Below are 26,779 nucleotides of genomic sequence, written 5' to 3'. Positions count from 1 at the left end.
TGGCCATTCAAGAACATTGTACTTGTTCCTCTGCATAAATGCCTGGGTAGATTTTGAGCAGTGTTTTGGGTCGTTGTCTTGTTGAAATATCCAGCCCCGGCGTAACTTCAACTTTGTGACTGATTCTTCAACATTATTCCCAAGAATCTGCTGATATTGATTGGAATCCATGCGACCCTCAACTTTAACAAGATTCCCAGTACAGGCACTGGCCACACAGCCCCACAGCATGATGGAACCCCCACCAAATTCTACTGTGGGTAGCAAGTGTTTTTCTTGGAACGCTGTGTTCTTTTGCCGCCATGCATAACATCCCTTGTTATGACCAAATAACTCAATCTTTGTTTCATCAGTCCACAGCACCTTATTCCAAAATGAAGCTGGCTTGTCCAAATGTGCGTTTGCATACCTAAAGCAACTCTGTTTGTGGCGTGTGTGCAGAAAAGGCTTCTTCCGCATCACTCTCCCATACAGCTTCTCCTTGTGCAAAGTGCGCTGAATTGTTGAACGATGCACAGTGACACCATCTGCAGCAAGATGATGTTGTAGGTCTTTGGAGGTGGTCTGTGGGCTGTTTTTGACCGTTCTCACCATCCTTCGCCTTTGCCTATCCGATATTTTACTTGGCCTGCCACTTCTGGCCTTAACAAGAACTGTGCCTGTAGTCTTCCATTTCCTCACTATGTTCCTCACAGTGGACACTGACAGCTTACGACTCTGCGATAGCTTTTTGTAGCTTTCCTCTAAACCATAATGTTGAACAATCTTTGTTTTCAGGTCATTTGAGAGTTGTTTTGAGGCTCCCATGTTGCCACTCTTCAGAGGAGAGTCAAAGAGAACAACAACTTACAATTGGCCACCTTAAATACCTTTTCTCATGATTTGGATGCACTTGTCTACGAGTTCAAGGCTTAATGAGCTCACCAAACCAATTGTGTGTTCCAATTAATCAGTGCTAAATAGTTACAGGTATTCAAATCAACAGAATGACAAGGGTGCCGAAATTTTTGCATAGCCTATTTTTCACATCTGATTTAATTTCATACAACTTAATATTGCTACACTAAAAATATTTGTCTGGACAATACCCCAGTACTCAGCTTTTATTAGAAAATGAATGGCATGCCACTGTGATCATTTTTTGTGATGACAGAGTCAATTATTATGCAGCCTCAGAGGGGTGCCCAAACTTTTTCATACGACTGTATATAGGCAGCGGTCTCTAATGTGCTAGTGATGGCTATTTAACAGTCTGATGGCCTTGAGATATAAGCTTTTTTTCAGTCTCGGTCCCAGCTTTGATCAATCAATCAATCAATCAATCAATCAATCAAATGTATTTATAAAGCCCTTTTTACATCAGCAGAAGTCACAAAGTGCTGTACAGAAACCCAGCCTAAAACCCCAAACAGCAAGCAACGCAGATGTAGAAGCACGGTGTCTAGGAAAAACTCCCTACAAAGGCAGGAACCTAGGAAGAAACCTAGAGAGGAACCAGGTTCTGAGGGGTGGCCAGTCCTCTTCTGGCTGTGCTGGGTGGAGATTATGACAGAACATGGCCAAGATGTTCAAACGTTCATAAATGACCAGCAGGGTCAAATAATAATAATAATAATCACAGTGGTTGTTAAAGTCACTAACTACACCTACATGTCCATATTGCCTCAAGTAGCCCGACTAACTGGTGCATGTATAGAGCCTAGCTACTGTTATAGCCTCGCTACAGTATATAGCCTCACTACTGTTATTCTCACTGTTTTTATTTCTTTACTTGTCTATTTTTTACATAACAATTGCACTGTTGGTTAGGGCCTGTAAGTAAGCATTTCACTGTAACGTATACACCTGTTGTATTCGGCGCACGTGACAAATAAACTTTGATTTGATTTGTAGAGGGTGCAACAGATCAGCACCTCAGGAGTAAATGTCAGTTGGGTTTTCATAGCCAAGCATTCAGAGTTAGAGACAGCAGGTGCGGTAGAGAGAGAGAGTCGAAAACAGCAGGTCCGGGACAAGGTAGCACGTCCGGTGAACAGGTCAGGGTTCCATAGCTGCAGGCAGAACAGTTGAAACTGGAACAGCAGCATGTCCAGGTGGACTGGGGACAGCAAGGAGTCATCAGGCCAGGTAGTCCTGAGGCATGGTCCCAGGTCCTCCGGGAGGGGAGGGAGAGGGAGAGAGAGAGAATTAGAGGGAGCGTACTTCAATTCACACAGGACACCGGATAAGACAGGAGAAATACTCCAGACATAACATACTGACCCTAGCCCCCCGACACATAAACCATTGCAGCATAAATACTGGAGGCTAAGACAGGAGGGGTCGGGAGATACTGTGGCCCCGTCCGACGATAACCCCAGACAGGGCCAACCAGGCAGGACATAACCCCACCCACTTTGCCGAAGCACAGCCCCCACACCACTAGAGGGATATCTTCAACCACCAACTTACCATCCCGAGACAAGGCTGAGTATAGCCCACAAAGATCTCCTCCATGGCACAAACCCGAGGGGGCGCCAATCCCGGACAGGAAGATCAAGTCAGTGACAACCCACTCAAGTGACGCACCCCTCCTAGGGATGACATGGAAGAGCACCAGTAAGCCAGTGACTCAGCCCCCGAAATAGGGTCAGAGGCAGAGAATCCCAGTGGACAGAGGGGAACCGGCTTCAGTGCCTTGCCGTTCACCTTCGCAACCCTGGGCAAGACTACACTCAATCATGGGACCTACTGAAGAGATGAGTCTTCAATAAAGACTACAAGGTTGAGACCGAGTCTGCGTCTCTGACATGGATAGCCAGACCATTCTATAAAAATTGAGCTCTATAGGAGAAAGCTCTGCCTCCAGCTATTTGCTTAGAAATTCTAGGGACAATAAGGAGGCCTGCGTCTTGTGACCGTAGCGTACGTGTAGGTATGTACGGCAGGACCAAATCGGAGAGACAGGTAGGAGCAAGCCCATGTAATGCGTTGTAGGATAGCAGTAAAACCTTGAAATCAGCCCTTGCCTTAACTTCTATGGGCTAGGTGGGACATTAGCGTCCCACTCTATTCAACATCCAGTGGAATCGCGTGGAGCGAAATACAAATACCTCAAAAATGCAATAATTTCAATATTTCAAACATACGACTATTTTACACCATTTGAAAGATAAGACTCTCGTTAAAACCTCTTACATCTAGATGTTCCGCTAGCGGAACGTCTGCTCCAATATCCAATGATGGGCGTGGCGCGAAATACAAACTCCTCTAAAATCCGAAAACTTCCATTTTTCAAACATATGACTATTTTACAGCTATTTAACCTCTTATGGCTAGGGGGCAGTATTTTCACGGCTGGATAAAAAACATACCCGATTTAATCTGATTATTATTCCTGCCCAGAAACTAGAATATGCATATAATTATTAGCTTTGGATAGAAAACACTCCAAAGTTTCTAAAACTGTTTGAATGGTGTCTGTGAGTATAACAGAACTCCTATGGCAGGCAAAAACCTGAGAAGGTTCTGTTCAGGAAGTACCCTGTCTGAACATTTCTTGCCCTTGTTGATTCTCTCTATCTATTACAAAGGATCTCTGCTGTTACGTGACACTTCCCACGTCTCCAATGGGCTCTCAGAGCCCGGGAAAAACAGGAATGACGTAATTCAAAGCCCTGGCTGAAACAAACGAGAGCAAAAGCTAAGTGGGCTATCAGTGGAGAAATGCTTACGCTCGTGACCTGCCCCGCCCCGTCTTTCGGTTTTTCCCTCAGTTTACAGACATGCAGATTCCCGGTCGGAATATTATCGCTTTTCTACGAGATAAATTGCATAAAAATTGGTTTTAAACAGAGGTTGACATGCTTCGAAGTACGGTAATGGAATATTTAGAATTTTTTTGTCACGTTCTGCGCCATGCGCACGACCGTGATTTACCATTGGGATAGTGTCTAGAACCCACGAACAAAACGTCGTTGATGGAACATAACGATGGATTATTTGGGACCAAACCAACATTTGTTATTGAAGTAGAAGTCCTGGGAGTGCATTCTGACGAAGAACAGGAAAGGTAAGACCATTTTTCTTATAGGAAATGTGATTTTGGTGAAGGCTAAACTGGTTGGGTGTCTAAATAGCTAGCCCTGTGATGCCGGGCTATGTACTTAGAATATTGCAAAATGTGCTTCATCCGAAAAGCTATTTTAAAATCGGACATATCGAGTGCATAGAGGAGTTCTGTATCTATAATTCTTAAAATAATTGTTATGCTTGCTTTTTGTGAACGTTTATCGTGAGTAATTTAGTAAATTCACCGGAAGTGTTCGGTGGGAATGCTAGTTCTGAACGTCACATGCTAATGTAAAAAGCTGGTTTTTGATATAAATAGGAACTTGATTGAACAGACATGCATGTATTGTATAACATAATGTCCTAGGTGTGTCATCTGATGAAGATCATCAAAGGTTAGTGCTGCATTTAGCTGTGGTTTTGTTTTTTGTGACATTATATGCTAGCTTGAAAAATGGGTGTCTGATTATTTCTGGCTGGGTACTCTGCTGACATAATCTAATGTTTTGCTTTCGCTGTAAAGCCTTTTTGAAATTGGACAGTGTGGTTAGATTAACGAGAGTCTTGTCTTTAATCTAACCACATTGTCCGATTTCAAAAAGGCTTTACAGCGAAAGCAAAACATTATATTATGTTAGGAGAGTACATAGACACAAATAACCACACAGACATTTTTCAAGCAAGCATATATGTCACAAAAACCCAAAACACAGCTAAATGCAGCACTAACCTTTGATCTTCATCAGATGACACTCCTAGGACTTAAGTTATACAATACATGCATGTTTTGTTCAATCAAGTTCATATTTATATAAAAAAAACAGCTTTTTACATTAGCATGTGATGTTCAGAACTAGCATTCCCACCGAAAACTTCCGGTGAATTTACTAAATTACTTATGATAAATGTTGACAAAATACATAACAATTATTTTAAGAATTATAGATACAGAACTCCTTTATGCAATCGCTATGTCAGATTTTAAAATAGCTTTCCAGCGAAAGCACATTTTGCAATATTCTGAGTACATAGCTCAGCCATCATGGCTAGCTAATTTGACACCCGCCAAGTTCGGGGCAACCTAAACTCAGAATTACTATTAGAAAAATTGGATTACCTTTGCTGTTCTTCGTCAGAATGCACTTCCAGAACTGCTACTTCCACAACAAATGTTGTTTTTGTTCCAAATAATCCATAGTTATGTGCAAATACCCCCGTTTTGTTCGTGCGTTCAGGTCACTATCCAAAGGGTAACGAGCGAGTGCATTTCGAGACAAAAAAATTCTAAATGTTCCTTTACCTTAATTGGAAGCATGTCAAACGCTGTTTAAAATAAATTTTTAATGGTATTTTTCTCGTAAAATAGTGATAATATTCCAACCGGACAATGCTGTATTCATTAAAAAAGGAAGAGAAAAAATGGCAAGGTCTCGTGAATGCGCATTTCCTATCTCTTAGCCACTAGGCAGTCCACTGACAAACTGTGCTCCTGTTATCTGCCTGGAGACAGGAGACGCCTCAATCCGCTTTCTGAATGCTTTAGAGAGCCAATGGAAGCCTTAGAAAGTGCTACATAACCCCACGGGCACTGTAGTTTTGATAGAGAAGCAAAGGGAGAACTACAAATTCTCAAACAGGCCAGTTCTTGCATGGACTTTTCTCAGGTTTTTGCCTGCCATATGAGTTCTGTTATACTCACAGACACCATTCAAACAGTTTTAGAAACTTCAGAGTGTTTTCTATCCAAATCTACTGATAATATGCATATTCTAATTTCTGGGAAAGAGTAGTAACCCGTTTAAATCGGGTACGTTTTTTATCCGGCCGTGAAAATACTGCCCCCTAGCCCAGACAGGTTAACAGGAAGCCATTGTAGAGTGGCTAGTACTGCAGTAATGTGATCAAATTTTTTGGTTCTAGTCAAGATTCTAGCAGCCGTGTTTATTACCAACTGAAGTTTATCTAGTGCTTTATCCAGGTAGCCGGAAAGTAGAGCAATGCAGTAGTCTAATCTAGAAGCGACAAAAGCATGGATGAACTTATCTGCATCATTTTTGGACAGAAAGTTTCTGATTTTTGCAATGTTACGTAGATGGAAAACAGCTGTCCTTAAAATCGGCTTGATATGTACATCAGAAGAGAGATCAGGGTCTAGAGTAACACCGAGGTCCTTCACAGTTTTATTTGTGATGACAGTACAACCATCAAGATTAATCGTGAGATCCAACAGAAGATCTCTCTGTTTCTTGGGACCTAGAACAAGCATCTGTAACGGCTGTTGAATGGAGTAGACCAAGGCGCAGTGTGGTTAGTGCTCACCTTTGTAATTTAGTCTTCCCGCGCTTTCATTCAAACCCAACCCGCTTTCTTTGTGTAACCATCCGTCATATCGGTTCCGTCCGCTAGGGACGTTTCCTTGTATGACATAATTAGTAATCAATATATGATCCATTCTGTGTATATGTAATTCTGTGTGATTATTTAGTAAATAAATAAGTAAATCAATTTTTGTATTGCTGATTAAACTTGTTAGCCAGGGTTCGTGAAGATAACCAAGAATTCTATGACGTTCAGATGAGACTGAATAAGGTGATGATTAATAATTGACTGCTATTGATATAAAAGATTACCAGGTCTTTAAGAGTTTATTTGGAAGACAACAGCTCTATAAACATTCTTCCGTGGTGCCCCGACTTCCTAGTTAATTACATTTACATGATTAGTTAAATCAGGTAATATTAATTACAGAGAAAGGATTTTATAAAATAGCATGCATCACTTAATCCAGCATAGCAAAGACATGACACAGTCCACGCGATCAAAACAATCTTGAAGCGTGGATTCCGATTGTTCCGACCAGCGTTGAGTAGTCCTTAGTACGGGTGCTTCCTGTTTGAGTTTCTGCCTATAGGAAGGGAGGAGCAAAATTAAGTCATTGTCAGATTTGCTGAATGGAGGGTGGGGGAGGGCCTTGTAGGCGTCCCTGAAGTTGGAGCAGCAGTGGTCGTGTGTTTTAGCAGTGGGAGTACTACAGGTAGCCTCTTTCTAAATGTAAAATTGCTTTGTTAAAATCCCCAGCTACAATAAATGCAGTTTGTATTAAGTCCAGTGAAGTTCTTTGAGGTCCGTCATGGCTTTGAGGCACGGCAGCCCTCTCTGTCGCTGTAGTTTTTTGATTACAGTAATTACCAGGCTGATACTACCCCAGAGTAACTGTGTTATATTCCAGGCTGCTCGGCTCAGTGGACCAGCTTCAGGTCCAGCTGCTACTACTTCTTCAACACTGTGGTGTTGGGGTACTAGCAGGGTTCATGTTGTTATAGTGATGGGGGTACTAACAGGGTTCATGTTGTTATAGTGTTGGGGGTACTAACAGGGTTCATGTTGTTATAGTGTTGGGGTACTAACAGGGTTCATGTTATAGTGATGGGGTACTAACAGGGTTCATGTTGTTATAGTGTTGGGGGTACTAACAGGGTTCATGTTGTTATAGTGTTGGGGTACTAACAGGGTTCATGTTGTTATAGTGTTGGGGTACTAACATATTGTAATAGTGTTGGGGTACTAACAGGGTTCATGTTGTTATAGTGTTGGGGTACTAACAGGGTTCATGTTGTTATAGTGTTGGGGTACTAACATGTTGTTATAGTGATGGGGTACTAACATATTCTTATAGTGATGGGGTACTAACAGGGTTCATGTTGTTATAGTGTTGGGGTACTAACAGGGTTCATGTTGTTATAGTGTTGGGGTACTAACAGGGTTCATGTTGTTATAGTGTTGGGGTACTAACAGGGTTCATGTTGTTATAGTGTTGGGGTACTAACAGGGTTCATGTTGTTATAGTGTTGGGGGTACTAACAGGGTTCATGTTGTTATAGTGTTGGGGGTACTAACAGGGTTCATGTTGTTATAGTGTTGGGGGTACTAACAGGGTTCATGTTGTTATAGTGTTGGGGTACTAACAAGGTTCATGTTGTTATAGTGTTGGGGTACTAACAGGGTTCATGTTGTTATAATGTTGGGGTACTAACAGGGTTCATGTTGTTATAGTGATGGGGTACTAACAGGGTTCATGTTGTTATAGTGATGGGGTACTAACATGTTGTTATAGTGATGGCGTACTAACAGGGTTCATGTTGTTATAGTGTTGGGGTACTAACAGGGTTCTTGTTGTTATAGTGATGGGGTACTAACAGGGTTCATGTTGTTATAGTGTTGGTACTAACAGGGTTCATGTTGTTATAGTGTTGGGGGTACTAACAGGGTTCTTGTTGTTACAGTGTTGGGGTACTAACAGGGTTCATGTTGTTATAGTGTTGGGGTACTAACAGGGTTCATGTTGTTATAGTGCTGGGGTACTAACAGGTTGTTATAGTGTTGGGGGTACTAACAGGGTTCATGTTGTTATAGTGTTGGGGTACTAACAGGGTTCATGTTATAGTGTTGGGGTACTAACAGGTTGTTATAGTGTTGGGGGTACTAACAGGGTTCATGTTGTTATAGTGTTGGGGTACTAACAGGGTTCATGTTGTTATAGTGTTGGGGTACTAACAGGGTTCATGTTGTTATAGTGATGGGGGTACTAACAGGGTTCATGTTGTTATATTGTTGGGGTACTAACAGGGTTCATGTTGTTATAGTGTTGGGGTACTAACAGGGTTCATGTTGTTATAGTGTTGGGGTACTAACAGGGTTCATGTTGTTACAGTGTTTGGGTACTAACAGGGTTCATGTTGTTATAGTGTTGGGGTACTAACAGGTTGTTATAGTGTTGGGGTACTAACAGGGTTCATGTTGTTATAGTGATGGGGTAATAACAGTGTTCATGTTGTTATAGTGTTGGGGTACTAACAGGGTTCATGTTGTTATAGTGTTGGGGGTAATAACAGGGTTCATGTTGTTATAGTGTTGGGGTACTAACATGTTGTTATAGTGATGGGGTACTAACAGGGTTCATGTTATAGTGATGGGGTACTAACAGGGTTCATGTTGTTGTAGTGTTGGGGTACTAGCAGGGTTCATGTTGTTATAGTGTTGGGGTACTAACAGGGTTCATGTTGTTATAGTGTTGGGGGTACTAACAGGGTTCATGTTGTTATAGCGTTGGGGTACTAACAGGGTTCATGTTGTTAGAGTGTTGGGGTACTAACAGGGTTCATATTGTTATAGTGTTGGGGTACTAACAGGGTTCATGTTGTTATGGTGATGGGGTACTAACAGGGTTCATGTTGTTATAGTGTCCTCTTTAAATCTGGGTATTCCTCCAAAGCTCCATTGTCCTGAGTCTGCACAACTCTGCCAGGACCTTGGCTCAAGGGAGATACTAAAGTGTTTTAGTACTATATCTCTTGACACAATGATGAAAATAATCATGGCCTCCAAACCCTCAAACTGCATACTGGACCCTATTCCAACTAAACTACTGAAAGAACTGCTTCCTGTGCTTGGCCCTCCTATGTTGAACATAATAAACGGCTCTCTATCCACCGGATGTGTACCAAGCTCACTAAAAGTGGCAGTAATAAAGCCTCTCTTGAAAAAGCCGAATCTTGACCCAGAAATTATAAAAAACTATCGGCCTATATCGAATCTTCCATTCCTCTCAAAAATTTTAGAAAAAGCTGTTGCACAGCAACTCACTGCCTTCCTGAAGACAAACAATGTATACGAAACGCTTCAGTCTGGTTTTAGACCCCATCATAGCACTGAGACTGCACTTGTGAATGTGGTAAATGACCTTTTAATGACGTCAGACCGAGGCTCTGCATCTGTCCTCGTGCTCCTAGATCTTAGTGTCGCTTTTGATACCATTGATCACCACATTCTTTTGGAGAGATTGGAAACCCAAATTGGTCTACATGGACAAGTTCTGGCCTGGTTTAGATCTTATCTGTCGGAAAGATATCAGTTTGTCTCTGTGAATGGTTTGTCCTCTGACAAATCAATTGTAAATTTCGGTGTTCCTCAAGGTTCCGTTTTAGGACCACTATTGTTTTCACTATATATTTTACCTCTTGGGGATGTCATTCGAAAACATAATGTTAAATTTCACTGCTATGCGGATGACACACAGCTGTACATTTCAATGAAACATGGTGAAGCTCCAAAATTGCCCTCGCTAGAAGCCTGTGTTTCAGACATAAGGAAGTGGATGGCTGCAAACTTTTTACTTTTAAACTCGGACAAAACAGAGATGCTTGTTCTAGGTCCCAAGAAACAAAGAGATCTTCTGTTGAATCTGACAATTAGTCTGGATGATTGTACAGTCGTCTCAAATAAAACTGTGAAGGACCTCGGTGTTACTCTGGACCCTGATCTCTCTTTTGAAGAACATATCAAGACTGTTTCAAGGACAGCTTTTTTCCATCTACGTAACATTGCAAAAATCAGAAACTTTCTGTCCAAAAATGACGCAGAAAAATTAATCCATGCTTTTGTTACTTCTAGGCTGGACTACTGCAATGCTCTACTCTCCGGCTACCCGGATAAAGCACTAAACAAACTTCAGTTAGTGCTAAATACGGCTGCTAGAATCCTGACTAGAACCAAAAAATGTGATCATATTACTCCAGTGCTAGCCTCCCTACACTGGCTTCCTGTTAAGGCAAGGGCTGATTTCAAGGTTTTAATGCTAACCTATAAAGCTTTACATGGGCTTGCTCCTACCTATCTTTCCGATTTGGTCCTGCCGTACATACCTACACGTACGCTACGGTCACAAGACGCAGGCCTCCTAATTGTCCCTAGAATTTTAAAGCAAATGGCTGGAGGTAGGGCTTTCTCCTATAGAGCTCCATTTTTATGGAATAGTCTGCCTACCCATGTGAGAGACGCAGACTCAGTCTCAACCTTTAAGTCTTTACTGAAGACTTATCTCTTCAGTAGGTCCTATGATTAAGTGTAGTCTGGCCCAGGAGTGTGAAGGTGAGGCTGGAGCAACGAACCGCCCTTGCTGTCTCTGCCTTGCCGGTTCCAGTCTTTCCACTGGGATTCTCTGCCTCTAACCCTATTACAGGGGCTGAGTCACTGACTTACTGGTGTTCTTCCATGCCGTCCATGGGAGGGGTGCGTCACTTGAGTGTGTTGAGTCACTGACGTGGTCTTCCTGTCTGGGTTGGTGCCCCCCCCTTGGGTTGTGCCATGGCGGAGATTTTGTGGGCTATACTCGGCCTTGTCTTCGGACGGTAAGTTGGTGGTTGTAGACATCCCTCTAGTGGTGTGGGGGCTGTGCTTTGGCAAAGTGGGTGGGGTTATATCCTGCCTGTTTGGCCCTATCCGGGGGTATCATCGGATGGGGCCACAGTGTCTTCTGATCCCTCCTGTCTCAGCCTCCAGTATTTATGCTGCAGTAGTTTATGTGCCGGGGGACTAGGGTCAGTCTGTTTCATCTGGAGTATTCTCTTGTCTTATCCGGTGTCCTGTGTGAATTTAAATATGCTCTCTCTAATTCTCTCTTTCTCTCTTTCTTTCTTTCTCTCGGAGGACCTGAGCCCTAGGACCATGCCTCGGGACTACCTGGCATGATGACTCCTTGCTGTCCCCAGTCCACCTGGCCATGCTGCTGCTCCAGTTTCAACTGTTCTGCCTGCGGCTACGGAACCCTGACCTGTTCACCGGATGTGCTTGTTGCACCCTCGACAACTACAATGATTATTATTATTTGACCATGCTGGTCATTTATGAACATTTTAACATCTTGACCATGTTCTGTTATAATATCCACCCGGCACAGCCAGAAGAGGACTGGCCACCCCTCATAGCCTGGTTCCTCTCTAGGTTTCTTCCTAGGTTTTTGGCCTTTCTAGGGAGTTTTTCCTAGGGAGTTTTTCCTAGCCACCGTGCCTCTTTCACATGCATTGCTTGCTGTTTGGGGTTTTAGGCTGGGTTTCTGTACAGCACTTTGAGATTTCAGCTGATATACGAAGGGCTATATAAATAAATTTGATTTGATTTGATTTGGGTACTAACAGGGTTCATATTGTTATAGTGTTGGGGTACTAACAGGGTTCATGTTGTTATAGTGATGGGGTACTAACAGGGTTCATGTTGCTATAGTGATGGGGTACTAACAGGGTTCATGTTGTTATAGTGTTGGGGTACCAACAGTGTTCATGTTACAGATGTAGGACCTTCATTTGATCACCCTGATGCAGGGGAACTTGATTTTCCCATATAATTTTTTCGGTCAATCCCTACAAAAAGGTCAATGAATTGTAATCCACATAATAATTCACATTTCCTGTTGCTCTAGGATTATTTTCCTGCTGTAGCAGACTCACTAAATTAAGATTCTACATCTGTAATCCAGGCTGCCCGTCCCATTGGAGTGGCTTCAGTTCCAGATGCTACTTCTTCTCTTCTGGTCTTCAGAGACTCAACTTTGACGAGGCTCACGACTTCTGTTCCAACATGACATCATCCATGATTATAGTGAGGGATCTGGAGGAGCAGGTAGGTCCAGTCACACCTAACCCCTAATCCCTAACGTTGACCTGGAGGAACAGGTACACTAAGTCTAGTCACACCTAACTCCTAATCCCTTACCTATAACCTCAACATGACATCATCCATGGTCATCCTGGAAGAATAGGTACACCTCACCCCTGACCCTTTACCCCTGACCCCTAACTCCTAACTCCTAACCTGGGGGAGCAGGTAGGTCGAGTAACACTTGATCCCTGACCCCTAACATTGACCTGGAGGAACAGGTACACTAGGTCTAGTCACACCTAACCCCTGACCTTAAACAACAAGACCCTGAGAAATGTAAACTCATACTGACTGAATAACAACAAGACCCTGAGATATTTAAACCCATACTGACTGAATAACAACAAGACCCTGAGATATTTAAACCCATACTGACTGAATAACAACAAGACCCTGAGATATTTAAACCCATACTGACTGAATAACAACAAGACCCTGAGATATTTAAACCTGTACTGAGTAAATAACAACAAGACCCTGAGATATTTAAACCCATACTGACTGAATAACAACAAGACCCTGAGATATTTAAACCTGTACTGAGTAAATAACAACAAGACCCTGAGATATTTAAACCCATACTGACTGAATAACAACAAGACCCTGAGATATTTAAACCTGTACTGAGTAAATAACAACAAGACCCTGAGATATTTAAACCCATACTGACTGAATAACAACAAGACCTGAGATATTTAAACCTGTACTGAGTAAATAACAACAAGACCCTGAGATATTTAAACCCATACTGACTGAATAACAACAAGACCCTGAGATATTTAAACCTGTACTGAGTAAATAACAACAAGACCCTGAGATATTTAAACCCATACTGACTGAATAACAACAAGACCCTGAGATATTTAAACCCATACTGACTGAATAACAACAAGACCCTGAGATATTTAAACCCATACTGACTGAATAACAACAAGACCCTGAGATATTTAAACCTGTACTGAGTAAATAACAACAAGACCCTGAGATATTTAAACCCATACTGACTGAATAACAACAAGACCCTGAGATATTTAAACCTGTACTGAGTAAATAACAACAAGACCCTGAGATATTTAAACCCATACTGACTGAATAACAACAAGACCCTGAGGTATTTAAACCTGTACTGAGTAAATAACAACAAGACCCTGAGATATTTAAACCCATACTGACTGAATAACAACAAGACCCTGAGATATTTAAACCCATACTGACTGAATAACAACAAGACCCTGAGATATTTAAACCCATACTGACTGAATAACAACAAGACCCTGAGATATTTAAACCTGTACTGAGTAAATCATATGTACATGAATGATCACAGTGTCACTAACATCCTTAATGTGCGTTGTGTGTTTTTCAGCAATGGGTAAGGAAGCAGATAGCAGGAAAAGGCTACTTCTGGCTTGGGCTGACGGACCGAGAGGACGAGAATGTCTGGAAGTGGGTGGATGGAACTCTGCCCGTCTTCACGTGAGTCACAATCAGCTCGTCGGGTATTCAAGCCCTAAATTATGCCTGACAGGCAACTCTGTCTCCCAGGCTGCGTGCCTCCCCCAAGACCACAGCCAATCGCATGCAAGGAATAATGCAGCTAACTTGGCTCTTATTGTGAGTGAGCTAGCTGGTTAGTGAGGTAGTTTTGTTAGCTAGCTTGCAAGCTAGCCTGTTATCTATCCTGGTTATTAGCTTGCATAACTTGTATGTTTATAATTGTGAGGGACACTTCATGCTTTGTGGATAGTATTTACATTTACAGAGTAGGTGAGCTCCGTTCCTGACAGGCTGATCAGATTCAATTTCAGAGTCTGATAAATCAGGATTATACCTTGTAGGCTGATTCATATATAAAGCTCCTTGCAGGCAGATTAGCAGTGAGTGCCGTTTAGGCTGATGCATATCTGATCCAGGGGGAGAGCTCTATTCCTGCCATGCTGATCTGATTCAATAGCAACCTCAGAGGCTGATGTCAGGATGCTGCCTTGTAGGCTGTTTCATAGGTAAGGCTCCTTGCAGACAGCCAACCCTCTGAGGCTGCTACTGAATCTGATCAGGCTGTCAGGAACGGAGCTCACCCACTCTGTACATTTAAATATTATCCACAAAATATGAAGTGTCCTTTATAATTATACACGTATTAATTATGCAAGCTAAAAACCAGCATAGATAATAAGCTTGCTTGCTAGCTAGCTAGCTAGCAAGACTACCTAGCTAAATAGCTAGCTCCCTCACTCACAAGACTAGCCAAATTAGCTGAGTTGTTCCTTGCATGCGATTGGCTGTGGACTTGGGAGAGGCACACAGCCTGGGAGACAGTGCTGCCTGTCAGGCATTGTTCAGAGTTTAACTTTCCTCGTTACACCACCAGCCAATCAGACTACAGATGTATCTATGGTACTAAGCTCTGATTGGTTGTCTTGACTTAAAGGAGCAAAATATAGCAATCGCTTTGCCATGACCTGGTTGCTAAAATTATATTTAAACCGCTGAGAAATATATTTTTAATAACCAAAAATATTGTATTTTCAGCTCTTTGAGGACTGTGCTCTATGTGAATTTGGTCAGATTGCTTTAAGAGAGCTTTAAGAGACATTATATGTACAGTGATAAACATACTATATATGGTTTGTTTCTATAGGAAGTGGAAGCCAGGCCAGCCAGACAACTGGTCACATGGTCATGAGGAGGGAGAAGACTGTGCCGGGCTGATCCACGAGGCCAACTGGAATGACTTCTTCTGCACTGACCGCATCGGATTCATCTGCCAAAGAGCCTACGCTTGTTAGTAACTACTGAGTAACCACCTAGTAACCTCTTAGTAACCTTCTAGTAGCCTCTTAGTAACCTCCTAGTAACCTCCTAGTAGCCTCTTAGTAGCCTCTTAGTAAACTCCTAGTAGCCTCTTAGTAGCCTCTTAGTAGCCTCTTAGTAACCTCCTAGTAGCCTCCTAGTAGCCTCTTAGTAACCTCCTAGTAACCTCCTAGTAGCCTCTTAGTAGCCTCTTAGTAACCTCTTAGTAGCCTCTTAGTAACCTCTTAGTAGCCTCCTAGTAACCTCCTAGTAACCTCCTAGTAACCTCCTAGTAACCTCCTAGTAACCTCCTAGTAACCTTCTGGTAACACCTTAGTAGCTTCCTAATAACCTCCTATTAACCTCTTAGTAACCTCTTAATAAACTCCTAGTAACCTCTAAGTAGACTTTTAGTAACCTCTTAGTAACCCCATAGTAACAGCTTAGTAGGCTTTCAGTAACTTCATAGTAACATCTTAATAACCCCTAGTAACCTCTTAGTAACCTCCTAGTAACATCTTAATAACCCCTAGTAACCTCCTAGTAACCTCCTAGTAACATCTTAATAACCCCTAGTAACCTCCTAGTAACCTCCTAGTAACATCTTAATAACCCCTAGTAACCTCCTAGTAACCTCCTAGTAACCCCCTAGTAGGCGGCAGGTAGCCTAGCGGTCACAGCATTGGGCCAGTAACCGAAAGTCGACAAGGTGAAAAATCTGTTGAGGTGCCATTGAGCAAGGTACTCTAACCCATTCATATCCCACAAGACATGCCACCAGAGGTCTCTTCACAGTCCCCAACTCCAGAACAGACTACGGGAAGCGCACAGTACTACATAGAACCATGACTACATGGAACTCTATTCCACATCAAGTAACTGATACAAGCAGTAAAATTTGATTTAAACAAACAGAAAAATACACCGTATGGAACAGCAGGGACTGTGAAGCAACACAAACATTGGCACAGACACATGAATACATACGCACTATACAAACACGCACACATGGATGTTGTGTAGTAGATACGTGGTACTAGAGCAGGGACCTGAGGGCACACACTTAATATGTTGTGAAATCTGTTATGAATGTATTGTAATGTTTTAAAAAATGTATAACTGCCTTAATGTTGCTGGACCCCAGGAAGAGTAGGAACTAATGGGGATCCATAATAAATACAAAAATACAAATACTAATATGGTTGACCTTGTAAAACAACACATTACACGGCACCAATGTGGTGTTTGTGGCAATAAAACATTTTTATTACCCCTTAGCAACCCCTTAGTAACCCCCTAGTAACCCCTTAGCAACCCCTTAGCAACCCCCTAGTAACCCCCTAGTAACACCTTATTAACACCTTATTAACCCCTTATTAACCCCTTATTAACCCCTTATTAAAACCCTTATTAAACACCTTATTAAACCCCTTATTAAACCCCTTATTAACCCCTTATTAACCCCTTATTAACCCCTTATTAACCCCCTAGTAACCCCCTAGTAACCCCCTAGTAACCCCCTAGTATCACCTTATTAACCCCTTATTAAACCCCTTAGTAACCCCCTTATTAACCCCTAGTAACCCCTTATTAACCCCTTATTAACACCTTATTAAACCCCTAGTAACCCCTTATTAACCCCTTAGTAACCCCCTAGTAACCCCTTATTAAACCCCTAGTAACCCCTTATTAACACCTTATTAAACCCCTTATTTAACCCCTTAGTAACCCCCTAGTAACCCCCTAGTAACCCCCTAGTAACTCTTTAACTATGTTTATATCTGTGTCTCTGCAGTGAAAAGTCCAGGTTTATAACATCTGCTGGTGAGAAGAACACATGGTGAAGGACCTGAGGAAACAGAGATAATGTGTCATTACCATCTGGCCATGGTGCCTGGTACCTGTAGCTCTGGGACTGGTGTCACCATGGTGCCTGGACCTGTAGCTCTGGGACTGGTATCACCATGGTACCTGGACCTGTAGCTCTGGGACTGGTGTCACTGTTATACCTGGACCTGTAGCTCTGGGACTGGTGTCACTGTTATACCTGGACCTGTAGCGCTGGGACTGGTGTCACTGTTATACCTGGACCTGTAGCTCTGGGACTGGTATCACCATGGTACCTGGACCTGTAGCTCTGGGACTGGTGTCACTGTTATACCTGGACCTGTAGCTCTGGGACTGGGACTGGTGTCACTGTTATACCTGAACCTGTAGCTCTGGGACTGGTATCACCATGGTACCTGAACCTGTAGCTCTGGGACTGGTGTCACTGTTATACCTGAACCTGTAGCTCTGGGACTGGTATCACCATGGTGCCTGGACCTGTAGCTCTGGGACTGGTGTCACTGGTCAAAAGGCAATTGTACTGCAGTCTGAGAAAATATTCAATCCATAGTTTAGTCTTTCCCTGTTTGTACCAATCACACTGATCACAGAGTGTATTTTCCTTTCACTTGGTGCAGCCTGCATTGTTTTTACATTTACAGTCATTTGGTAGACGCTCTTATCCAGAGCGACTTACAGCAGTGAGTTCATACATTTTCTTGTACTGGTCCCCCATGGGAATCGAACCCACAACACTGGCATTGCAAGTGCCATGTTCTACCCACGATGATTTCTGACACACACACATTATCCACAATGTAAATAAGTTGCAATTACTTGTTTATTTTATGTTTAGTCCATTTTATTTTAGGATTGTAGATATCTACTCCTTCATATCCATTATCAATATCTACATTATTACTCTAAAAATCTATCAAATCAAAGTGTGATTGATAATATTGTAAAAGACTATTGCTTAATGTGTACAGTTTTAGGAAATTCTTTGTGCTTTTTTTCTGAGTTGAAAAACATGCCCCCCTCTCACACACATTAGACCCAATGTAAATACAATGTTTATTTTATGGATGCTACAATTTATTTTAGGATTGTGTGCAATAAAGTAAAGTACATACAAACTGTTCCTTTAACACAGTTAAAGGAACAGTTTGGTTTATTGGATAGTTCTCTGATTAAAATGAAGGACGGAATGGAAGTCGGCAGACCTGCAACCCTTGGGAGTGTGTGCAGGTTTTGTCATCTGGAGCTGAAAAATAGAGAGATGGGAAGAGAGGGGGAGGGAGGGAGGGGAGGGAGGGGAGGAAGAGAAGAGAAGAGAGGGGAGGGAGGGGAGGAAGAGAGGAAGAGGGAGGGAGGGGAGGGAGGGGAGGAAGAGAGGGAGGGAGAGAGGGAGAGAGGGAGGGAGAGGGAGGGGGGGAAGAGAGGGAGAGAGGGAGAGAGGGAGGGGAGGAAGAGGGAGGGAGAGAGGGAGGAAGAGAGGGAGGGAGGGGAGGGAGGGGAGGAAGAGAGAGAGGGAGGGAGGGGAGGAAGAGGGGGAGAGAGGGAGGGGAGGGAGGGGAGGAAGAGAGGGGGGGAGGAAGAGAGGGAGGGAGGGGAGGAAGAGAAGGAGGGGAGGGAGGAAGAGAGGGAGGGGAGGGAGGGAGGGAGGAAGAGAGGGAGGGGAGAGAGGGAGGGGAGGGAGGGAGGGAGGGGAGGAAGAGAGGGAGGGAGGGAGAGAGGGAGGGGAGGAAGAGAGGGAGGGAGAGAGGGAGGGAGGGAGAGAGGGAGGGGAGGAAGGGAGGGAGAGAGGGAGGGGAGGAAGAGAGAGAGAGAGGGAGGGGAGGAAGAGAGGGAGGGGAGAGGGAGGGAGGGGAGGAAGAGAGGGAGGGAGAGAGGGAGGGAGGGAGGGGAGGAAGAGAGGGAGGGGAGGGAGGGGAGGGGAGGGAGGGAGGGAGGGAGGGAGGGAGGGAGGGAGGGAGGGAGGGAGGGAGGGAAAGTGCAGTTTAAAGGTTCATCATTAATAACTGAAGACAAAGACGAAGAGATGAGGAGAGATGGGGAGGAAGAGTGCAGTTTAAAAGTATTTCATTAATAACTGACACAATTCTATAATTAATACATAGAATAATAATACATAAGAGTGACCAATAGTTACTGTATTGTGATTGTTTAGTAATAGTTACTGTATTGTGATTGTTTAGTAATAGTTACTGTATTGTGATTGTTTAGTGTTTTATTTACTCAATCTTAGTGCTCCAACAAGGAATCGAACCGTGTCTCAAAAGCAGCAGAAAAGGTCAAATAAGGTCACCAAAATGTCTATTAGGGCTATACACAACTGGCTCCTACTAAGCCACACATAAGGTGTATAAATACTTTTAAAATAGTGTTTGTTTTGAGTTAACAGGGAAGCCATAAGATGGAGACAAAGCCTTTGTCGTGTATCCTGTCTCTATGGCAACAATCTTATTTCTCTTTTGCAATAATGAAGAGTTGAAGGTGGGAAATCCTTTCAATGAGATGGCATGCTCTTAGTGAGCAGCGCTGCTGTCCTAGCTAGGTTATGGTTAGGGTTACTCTTCCCATATAGGTTACACTGCCCACATAGGCTACACTGCCCTTAAGTTACACTGCCCATATAGGTTACACTGCCCATATAGGTTACACTGCCCATAAGTTACACTGCCCATAAGTCACACTGTCCATACAGGTTACACTGCCCATAGGTTACACTGCCCATAGGTTACACTGCCCATACAGGTTACACTGCCCATATAGGTTACACTGCCCATATAGGTTACACTGTCCATAAGTTACACTGTCCATAAGTTACACTGTCCATAAGTTACACTGTCCATAAGTTACACTGCCCATATAGGTTACACTGCCCATATAGGTTACACTGTCCATATAGGTTACACTGTCCATAAGTTACACTGCCCATATAGGTTACACTGCCCATATAGGTTACACTGCCCATATAGGTTACACTGACCATATAGGTTACACTGCCGATAAGTTACACTGCCCATATAGGTTACACTGTCCATATAGGTTACACTGCCCACATAGGTTACACTGCCCATAAGTTACACTGCCCATAAGTCACACTGCCCATAAGTTACACTGCCCATAAGTTACACTGCCCATAAGTTACACTGCCCATACAGGTTACACTGCACATAAGTTACACTGCCCATAAGTTACACTGCCCATACAGGTTACACTGCCCATAAGTTACACTGCCCATACAGGTTACACTGCCCATAAGTTACACTGCCCATAAGTTACACTGCCCATAAGTTACACTGCCCATATAGGTTACACTGTCCATATAGGTTACACTGCCCATATAGGCTACACTGTCCATAAGTTACACTGCCCATAAGTTACACTGCCCGTAAGTTACACTGCCCATATAGGTTACACTGCCCATATAGGTTACACTGCCCATATAGGTTACACTGCCCATACAGGTTACACTGTCCATATAGGTTACACTGTCCATATAGGTTACACTGTCCATATAGGTTACACTGTCCATATAGGTTACACTGCCCATATAGGTTACACTGCCCATATAGGTTACACTGCCCATATAGGCTACACTGCCCATATAGGTTACACTGCCCATATGGGTTACACTGCCCATATAGGTTACACTGCGCATATAGGTTACACTGCCCATATAGGCTACACTGCCCATAAGTTACACTGTCCATAAGTTACACTGCCCATAAGTTACACTGCCCATAAGTTACACTGCCCATAAGTTACACTGCCCATAAGTTACACTGCCCATAAGTTACACTGCCCATAAGTTACACTGTCCATAAGTTACACTGCCCATACAGGTTACACTGCCCATAAAGGTTACACTGCCCATAAGTTACACTGCCCATAAGTTACACTGCCCATACAGGTTACACTGCCCATACAGGTTACACTGCCCATAAGTTACACTGTCCATACAGGTTACACTGCCCATAAGTTACACTGTCCATAAGTTACACTGTCCATACAGGTTACACTGTCCATACAGGTTACACTGCCCATAAGTTACACTGCCCATAAGTTACACTGCCCATAAGTTACACTGCCCATAAGTTACACTGCCCATACAGGTTACACTGCCCATACAGGTTACACTGCCCATAAGTTACACTGTCCATATAGGTTTCACTGCCCATATAGGCTACACTGTCCGTAAGTTACACTTTCCATAAGTTACACTGCCCATAAGTTACACTGCCCATACAGGTTACACTGTCCACATAGGTTACACTGCCCATACAGGTTACACTGCCCATACAGGTTACACTGCCCATACAGGTTACACTGCCCATACATGTTACACTGCCCATACAGGTTACACTGTCCATAAAGGTTACACTGTCCATATAGGTTGCACTGTCCATATAGGTTGCACTGTCCATATAGGTTAGACTGTCCATATAGGTTAGACTGTCCATACAGGTTAGACTGTCCATACAGGTTAGACTGTCCATACAGGTTACACTGCCCATACAGGTTACACTGCCCATATAGGTTACACTGCCCATATAGGTTACACTGTCCATATAGGTTAAACTGTCCATATAGGTTACACTGCCCATATAGGTTACACTGTCCATAAAGGTTAAACTGTCCATAAAGGATAAACTGTCCATAAAGGTTACACTGCCCATATAGGTTACACTGCCCATATAGGTTACACTGCCCATACAGGTTACACTGCCCATATAGGTTACACTGCCCATACAGGTTACACTGCCCATATAGGTTACACTGCCCATATAAGTTACACTGCCCATATAGGTTACACTGTCCATATAGGTTACACTGCCCATAAAGGTTACACTGCCCATATAGGTTACACTGCCCATATAGTTTACACTGCCCATATAGCTTACACTGTCCATAAAGGTTACACTGCCCATATAGGCTACACTGCCCATATAGGTTACACTGCCCATATAGGCTACACTGCCCATATGGGTTACACTGCCCATATAGGTTACACTGCCCATATAGGTTACACTGCCCATATTGGTTACACTGCCCACATAGGTTACACTGTCCATATTGGTTAGTTACACTGTCCATAAGTTACACTGCCCATATAGGTTACACCGCCCATATTGGTTACACTGTCCATACAGGTTACACTGTCCATAGGTTACACTGGCCATATAGGTTACACTGCCCATATAGGTTACACTGCCCATATAGATTACACTGCCCATATAGGCTACACTGCCCATATAGGTTACACTGTCCATAAGTTACACTGCCCATATAGGTTACACCGCCCATATTGGTTACACTGTCCATACAGGTTACACTGTCCATAGTTTACACTGCCCATATAGGTTACACTGCCCATATAGGTTACACTGCCCATATAGATTACACTGCCCATATAGGCTACACTGCCCATATAGGTTACACTGTCCATAAGTTACACTGTCCATACAGGTTACACTGTCCATACAGGTTACACTGCCCATAAGTTACACTGCCCATAAGTTACACTGCCCATAAGTTACACTGCCCATAAGTTACACTGCCCATATAGGTTACACTGCCCATATAGGTTACACTGTCCATATAGGTTACACTGCCCACATAGGTTACACTGCCCATATAGGAAAACACTGCACATGTATGCAAACACTGCCCATAAGTTACACTGCCCATATAGGTTACACTGCCCATATAGGTTACACTGTCCATATAGGTTACACTGCCCACATAGGTTACACTGCCCATATAGGCAAACACTGCCCATATAGGCAAACACTGCCCATAAGTTACACTGCCCATAAGTTACACTGCCCATACAGGTTACACTGCCCATAAGTTACACTGCCCATAAGTTACACTGCCCATAAGTTACACTGTCCATAAGTTACACTGCCCATAAGTTACACTGCCCATACAGGTTACACTGTCCACATAGGTTACACTGCCCATATAGGTTACACTGCCCATATAGGTTACACTGCCCATATAGGCTACACTGCCCATATAAGTTACACTGCCCATAAGTTACACTGTCCATAAGTTACACTGTGCATACAGGTTACACTGCCCATAAGTTACACTGCCCATAAGTTACACTGCCCATAAGTTACACTGCCCATACAGGTTACACTGCCCATAAGTTACACTGCCCATACAGGTTACACTGCCCATAAGTTACACTGCCCATACAGGTTACACTGCCCATACAGGTTACACTGCCCATAGGTTACACTGCCCATACAGGTTACACTGCCCATACAGGTTACACTGTCCATACAGGTTACACTGTCCATACAGGTTACACTGTCCATACAGGTTACACTGTCCATACAGGTTACACTGTCCATACAGGTTAGACTGTCCATATAGGTTAGACTGTCCATACAGGTTCCACTGCCAATAAGTTACACAATGCCCATATAGGTTACACTGCCCATACAGGTTACACAATGCCCATATAGGTTACACTGTCCACATAGGTTACACTGTCCACATAGGTTACACTGTCCACATAGGTTACACTGTCCACATAGGTTACACTGTCCACATAGGTTACACTGCCCATAAGTTACACTGCCCATATAGGTTACACTGCCCATATAGGTTACACTGCCAATAAGTTACACTTCCCATATAGCTTACACTGCCCATATAGGTTACACTGTCCATATAGGTTAAACTGTCCATATAGGTTACACTGTCCATATAGTTTACACTGTCCATAAGTTACACTGCCCATAGGGTACACTTTCCATATAGGTTACACTGCCCATATTGGTTACACTGCCCATATTGGTTACACTGCCCACATCGGTTACACTGCCCACATCGGTTACACTGCCCACATCGGTTACACTGCCCACATCGGTTACACTGCCCACATCGGTTACACTGCCCATATAGGTTACACTGCCCATATAGGTTACACATGCCCATATAGGTTACACTGCCCATATAGGTTACACTGCCCATATTAGTTACACTGCCCATATAGGTTACACTGCACACATAGGTTACACTGCCCACATAGGTTACACTGCCCACATAGGTTACACTGCCCACATAGGCTACACTGCCCACATAGGCTACACTGCCCACATAGGCTACACTGCCCACATAGGCTACACTGCTCACATAGGTTACACTGCCCATATTGGCTACACTGCCCATATTGGTTACACTGCCCACATAGGTTACACTGTCCACATAGGTTACACTGCCCACATAGGTTACACTGCCCATACAGGTTATACTGCCCACACAGGTTACACTGCCCACATAGGTTACACTGCCCACATCGGTTACACTGCCCACATAGGTTACACTGCCCACATAGCTTACACTGTCCACATAGCTTACACTGTCCACATAGGTTACACTGTCCACATAGGTTACACTGCCCATATCGGTTACACTGCCCACATCGGTTACACTGCCCACATCGGTTACACTGCCCACATCGGTTACACTGCCCACATCGGTTACACTGCCCATATAGGTTACACTGCCCATATAGGTTACACTGCCCATATAGGTTACACTGCCCATATAGGTTACACTGCCCACATAGGTTACACTGCCCATATAGGTTACACTGCCCATATAGGTTACACTGCCCATACAGGTTACACTGTCCACATAGGTTACACTCCCCACATAGGTTACACTGCCCACATAGGTTACACTGCCCACATAGGTTACACTACCCATATAGGTTACACTGCCGATATAGGTTACACTGTCCATATTGGTTACACTGCCCCTAAGTTACACTGTCCATATAGGTTGCACTGTCCATATAGGTTACACTGTCCATATAGGTTACACTGTCCATATAGGTTACACTGCCCATATAGGTTACACTGCCCATATAGGTTACACTGTCCATATGTTACACTGTCCATAAGTTACACTGCCCATATAGGTTACACTACCCATATAGGTTACACTGCCCATAAGTTACACTCCCTATAAGTTACACTGCCCATATAGGTTACACTGTCCATATAGGTTACACTGCCCACATAGGTTACACTGCCCATATAGGCAAACACTGCACATATAGGCAAACACTGCCCATAAGTTACACTGCCCATATAGGTTACACTGCCCATATAGGTTACACTGTCCACATAGGTTACACTGCCCATATAGGTTACACTGCCCATATAGGTTACACTGCCCATATAGGCTACACTGCCCATATAGGTTACACTGCCCATAAGTTACACTGTCCATAAGTTACACTGTGCATACAGGTTACACTGCCCATAAGTTACACTGCCCATAAGTTACACTGCCCATAAGTTACACTGCCCATACAGGTTACACTGCCCATAAGTTACACTGCCCATACAGGTTACACTGCCCATAAGTTACACTGCCCATACAGGTTACACTGCCCATACAGGTTACACTGCCCATAGGTTACACTGCCCATACAGGTTACACTGCCCATACAGGTTACACTGTCCATACAGGTTACACTGTCCATACAGGTTACACTGTCCATACAGGTTACACTGTCCATACAGGTTAGACTGTCCATATAGGTTAGACTGTCCATACAGGTTCCACTGCCAATAAGTTACACAATGCCCATATAGGTTACACTGCCCATACAGGTTACACAATGCCCATATAGGTTACACTGTCCACATAGGTTACACTGTCCACATAGGTTACACTGTCCACATAGGTTACACTGTCCACATAGGTTACACTGTCCACATAGGTTACACTGTCCACATAGGTTACACTGCCCATAAGTTACACTGCCCATATAGGTTACACTGCCAATATAGGTTACACTGCCAATAAGTTACACTTCCCATATAGCTTACACTGCCCATATAGGTTACACTGTCCATATAGGTTAAACTGTCCATATAGGTTACACTGTCCATATAGTTTACACTGTCCATAAGTTACACTGCCCATAGGGTACACTTTCCATATAGGTTACACTGCCCATATTGGTTACACTGCCCATATTGGTTACACTGCCCACATCGGTTACACTGCCCACATCGGTTACACTGCCCACATCGGTTACACTGCCCACATCGGTTACACTGCCCACATCGGTTACACTGCCCATATAGGTTACACTGCCCATATAGGTTACACATGCCCATATAGGTTACACTGCCCATATAGGTTACACTGCCCATATTAGTTACACTGCCCATATTGGCTACACTGCCCATATTGGTTACACTGCCCACATAGGTTACACTGTCCACATAGGTTACACTGCCCACATAGGTTACACTGCCCATACAGGTTATACTGCCCACACAGGTTACACTGCCCACATAGGTTACACTGCCCACATCGGTTACACTGCCCACATAGGTTACACTGCCCACATAGCTTACACTGTCCACATAGCTTACACTGTCCACATAGGTTACACTGTCCACATAGGTTACACTGCCCATATCGGTTACACTGCCCACATCGGTTACACTGCCCACATCGGTTACACTGCCCACATCGGTTACACTGCCCACATCGGTTACACTGCCCATATAGGTTACACTGCCCATATAGGTTACACTGCCCATATAGGTTACACTGCCCACATAGG

The 26,779-nt window shown here is 43.5% G+C and overlaps 1 protein-coding gene across 2 annotated transcripts in view; it reads left to right on the top strand.

Annotated features, from left to right (window-relative positions):
- colec12 (collectin sub-family member 12) overlaps nt 1-26,779 on the top strand; it is a 112,187-nt gene that overhangs the window by 63,651 nt on the left and 21,757 nt on the right. Inside the window, exons 9-12 of one of the 2 annotated variants that reach the window (XM_029706145.1) lie at nt 12,362-12,504; nt 13,910-14,019; nt 15,185-15,327; nt 17,132-17,791. In XM_029706145.1, the coding sequence (XP_029562005.1) occupies nt 12,362-12,504; nt 13,910-14,019; nt 15,185-15,327; nt 17,132-17,151 (416 nt within the window). In that variant the 3' untranslated portion in view covers nt 17,152-17,791. Of the gene's footprint in view, nt 1-12,361; nt 12,505-13,909; nt 14,020-15,184; nt 15,328-17,131; nt 17,792-26,779 lie in introns of those variants that run through there. The other variant, XM_029706146.1, reaches the window with a different exon arrangement.

The sequence above is a fragment of the Salmo trutta genome, chromosome 21 (genome assembly GCF_901001165.1).
Source record: "Salmo trutta chromosome 21, fSalTru1.1, whole genome shotgun sequence".
Lineage (NCBI taxonomy): Eukaryota > Metazoa > Chordata > Actinopteri > Salmoniformes > Salmonidae > Salmo > Salmo trutta.
The sequence above is the reverse complement of the archived record's forward strand: the minus strand, read 5'-3'. Positions and strand labels throughout refer to the sequence as shown.